At 33.8% G+C, this 4,145-nt stretch overlaps 1 protein-coding gene across 1 annotated transcript; it reads left to right on the top strand.

Annotated features, from left to right (window-relative positions):
• The first annotated feature begins 312 nt into the window (after positions 1-312).
• Positions 313-3,828, top strand: LOC136231002 (adenylylsulfatase HINT3). Its single transcript, XM_066020230.1, has 7 exons — positions 313-723; positions 823-878; positions 1,322-1,379; positions 2,418-2,484; positions 3,172-3,227; positions 3,408-3,461; positions 3,555-3,828. Exons 1-7 carry the CDS (start codon positions 511-513, stop codon positions 3,672-3,674), a joined length of 624 nt encoding a protein of 207 aa, XP_065876302.1. The 5' UTR covers positions 313-510; the 3' UTR covers positions 3,675-3,828.
• Positions 3,829-4,145: the final 317 nt, after the last annotated feature.

The raw sequence follows: 4,145 nt of genomic DNA, 5'->3' as shown, positions 1-4,145 counted from the left end.
GAGTAACCGCTGTTTAAAAAATATCCTAATTTGAAGACTATAAGGTACATGTCAACACATTCAGAGATCACTTCAAACAATGATGGCCACTAAGAAAAACAATTGGTATGATAGAAGTGAAAAAGTAAAGCATGTGCAAAAATGATGATAATTACTAATTACACAACGAAATGTAACCTTCAATATGTAACATTTTTAGTAATTTCTCCTATAACAAAAAAAAAAGAATGCTTCTTCTACCTAAACAGAAACGACGTCATTTGCTCGTGTAAACAAAACAATATGGATAAGCGAAAAAACGTCCGGTCAGTAACCACCCTCGATAAAAACACACCACCACGCTTCAATTTTTTGTCTTCTTGCTTGGTTTTACTTCAATTCGTTCAGCACACTGCTTTTTCGACTCTAATCTTCTCTTTTATTCTAAAAAATTATAGATACTTCAATTTTATTATGGCGACACACTCTGTGATTCAGGTGGTTGTCGACCGAGAATCGGATTCCGCCTGAATGGACACTCGGAGGAGACTCGCCATTCTTTCTTCTCATCTCTTCCCTCTAGCTCCCTCTTCCTCTTCCTCTTCCTCCTCCGGAAACTCCTCTCTGTCATCTTCTTTCTGTGTTTCTGACTCTACCTATGACAGGCTTTCTAACGAGAAGGATATTCTTCCAATCGACTGCGTTTTCTGCCGAATTATTCGTGGAGAATCCCCTTCTTTTAAGGTCATTGAATTCGTTTACTTCATATTGAAAGTTAATCGCCTTTCTCTATTTTTTTGGTTTCTTAATTGTTTTCTGTGTATTTTTTATTCCTGGATTCAGCTTTACGAAGATGACACTTGCCTGTGTATTTTGGATACGAGTCCGTTGAGTCTGGGGTAAGGTATCATTTGGATAATTGATTTTGGAGTTCATTTCGTTTGTGAAATTATTATTTGAATTGAATTCTATAAGAATGATTTCAATTGAATTCTAGCTTGTTCAATCAAGTATGCAAGTCCTCCTTTAGCACCAGATTTTTCCCAGAAACAAATATGCTAGAAGCCATAGTTCTTTTTCGTAAATAGAAATCTGAAAATATTGAACAATTAATGTGCTCCCAGAATAAAGTCATCCTAGAATCTACTGAAACAAACATGTACTTAAATACCCTCATTGTATAGCTATGCCCACTATGCAGTTACTATGAATCTATATGATAGTTATATGAAGTTAAAAAGTTAACCCTTCTCTAATGTCTTGCATTTTACTTTTTAGTTCTAAATTATTTTTGATCTCCTACTCGTTTAAACTCAAACCTTCTGTTTTGTTCTTTTCATAGGCACTCTCTTATTATACCTAAATCTCATTATCCTTCCCTGGAAGTGACTCCTCCATCTGTGAGTAATTTTATTTCTTTGGATACTATGACTTGTTGCAATTTTCTTGAATTTTTTCCCTTGATCGCCTTTTTGGACATTCGTAAATGTCTTTTTGTTCCCATTTCCATTTGTATCAGAAATTTTTGCTTTTTGAAAGATAGATGGGTTTCTTATTCAATAGCACCTTTCAGTTTGTTATATTGTACAAATGTGTTTGTTATTATGCCTGCCCAAAAGTAATCACAGTAGTATCATTATATAGCTTTTCTAGTTAACACCTAAAAACTAATGTATAATGGATCATGCATTCACCTCTAAATAAAATAGAAGCATATTTTTAGCACTAATGGATTGGATTGGATTGGTCTGACCTTTCATTTCTCTTCTCTTCATAGTGGCTAGATATCAGAATTCAATGTTTCATCACTTGTTTTATTTTGCGGGCCTGGAAGTGGACTAGCTTGTATTTGTTATATATCATTGCTATTGGGTTTTTTTTTGGCCAATATAGTGGAGGCTCATAATTTGATTTTTTTTTTTTCTCTCTTAAAGAACGTGTATAGAAGAGTTACTTTGTGTGTGAAGCAGACTGAGAGAGATAGGGCAGGGGAGGCTGACTTCTGGTAGAATGATCAACTGAAAGTATGATTTCTGAACAGAATGAAAGAGAGAGGGGAGCTTGTGCCTCCTGGTCTTGATGGTGCAATGTTATATCAGCACTTCTTCTAAGAAAAGAGAAACAGCTGGTGTTGGGTATCTTTGTTAGGATTTAGGAAACACGTTATTCATTTTCCATTTTAGATATCAACATTTAGCTGCCAATTTCTTTCCACAATATGGGGCGTGAGGTTGAGATAGTTCTTAAAGCAGTTTCCAAATGTAGATCCTTGTCTCAGTAACTAAAAAATTTAATGCTTAGTAACTCTTTGAAGTGGATGCTTACTATATCTAAACACCAAGTCCATATGCATTGTATTAAAGCTGATTTGAATTGAGATTTCTCCGTGAGTCTATTTTCATATTATGAAATGAATCTTTTAAGGAATTGTGCTGCAGGTGATTGCGGCAATGTGTTCAAAAGTGCCTCTTATTGGCAGTGCAATAATGAAAGCTACTGGTTCAGGTATTTTTTAAACTTTTGTTGATTTGTTTACGTGTTCAACTTTCTTTGCTATAATTAGCATTAACTTATTTATTTTGTCCATTTATTTCTGACTACACATCTCATTTTTGTGTGATATGAGATTTGGAAGTCGATATAGATGCTATTAACCATGGTAAAGTTGCTTTTCTAATCAAGATCCTATCCCTAACAAAAAAGCTTGCATCAATGCTTCACTACTTAAATAGTGTTGCCTTTTAGCATTGAGGCAATTATCTCCATATCATGTCCTATTTGTTGCAGGTGGAAAATTGAGTTTTCAAGTTCAGATGTTAGCTGCCTCTCAGGTCTTATTTGACAAGAAATAAATTACTTGCACCCTTTTTGGTTCAAGGACAAGTGGCTTCTTGGCCTTAGGGTAAATAGGGTTTTATACTCTTTTCCGCTTTTAGGCTATACATTTTGTAGACATCGGGTTTTGTACATTATTGGCCTATGAGAAACTTTTCGATTAATTTTGAGCATCTTGGAAGATAACTCTAAGCATCATTGTTGATCTTGTCATTATTTACAAAGACAAGTAAATCCTCGAGGCACTGCTTAGGAACCGATTTCTACAATTAGCAAGAAGGCTTGCCTCAAGCATTGTGTGTTGAAATCTGTTTTTGTGTTCAATTCCTGCTAAGCATCATTTTACCTCTTATGCAGATTCTTTTAATTTGTTGGTTAATAATGGTGCAGCTGCAGGCCAGGTTATATTTCATGTAAGTTATTGTAATCTTCCATTTACACATGACAAATCGATCTATCTCGTTTTCTTTTTCTTCAAACCAAATTGAAATGAGACTGCAATTGTGTTTTCGGTCCGACATGTAATTAGCTACAGAAAATTAAAATGGTGCTAATCATGCTAATTTTGGTTTATAACATGCTACATTTTTCAGACACATATACACATAATCCCTCGTAAAGCAAGTGATTGCTTATGGACCTCAGAGGTGTGAATCCCCTTTATCTGTATACATTCCTAGTGTAGCAAAGAGAACATTTTTATGGAAAATAATGTAAATGATTATTGAACTTTGTTACAGAGTATACAGAGATGTCCCTTAAAGTTTGATCATAGAGCTTCTCAACTGGTTAACTCTGTTCGAGAAGAGTTAGCAAACAATTCTGAAGATGGTAAAGGTCAAGAATCTAGTCTCTCTTGAAATTATATATTAATTTATGAACTTGTAACATAAATGTTGTATAGTATCATTCATTTGATGCAATGTTTTAATATGTATTTGCTTTGGGTTATATTTATATACTACTCTCAAGTTTGCTTGTTAGGGAGAAAAAACAGTTTTAAGGATTTACCTCTTTGATGATATAAAAGAAGAAAAAAGAAAGTACTATTTGTCTTAAATTTGTAGTTATTCTTCTATTTCTTGAACAAGAAATTGCGTTACCCAACATTTTGATTAAGGTCATGAAATCGAAAGAATGTAGGGTTTCATCATGAGCTTTTGATTTCACTTCCTTATAAAGACGCCTTTCAGATTTATGATTGTAAATTCTAAAGGAAAAAGTAAAAAAAAAATAAAAAATAAAAAATAAAAAATAAACCCTGTGGTTTGACTCATTTTCGAACTGCACCCCTGTGGTTTAAAAGTTTGCAAATGGTACCATGTACTTCA

This window comes from Euphorbia lathyris, chromosome 5 (genome assembly GCF_963576675.1).
Source record: "Euphorbia lathyris chromosome 5, ddEupLath1.1, whole genome shotgun sequence".
Classification (NCBI taxonomy): Eukaryota; Viridiplantae; Streptophyta; class Magnoliopsida; order Malpighiales; family Euphorbiaceae; genus Euphorbia; species Euphorbia lathyris.
Note: the sequence above shows the minus strand (reverse complement) of the source record. Positions and strands in the feature narration are given on the sequence as shown.

What these genes read in the sequence shown, in the direction of transcription:
- LOC136231002 (XM_066020230.1), top strand. Translation starts at nt 511, where the DNA reads ATGGACACTCGGAGGAGACTCGCCATTCTTTCTTCTCATCTCTTCCCT. An exon ending in TGGAAGTGACTCCTCCATCT is followed by an intron (nt 1,380 to 2,417) that starts GTGAGTAATTTT and finishes ATTGTGCTGCAG; the next exon opens with GTGATTGCGGCAATGTGTTC. An exon ending in AATGAAAGCTACTGGTTCAG is followed by an intron (nt 2,485 to 3,171) that starts GTATTTTTTAAA and finishes CCTCTTATGCAG; the next exon opens with ATTCTTTTAATTTGTTGGTT.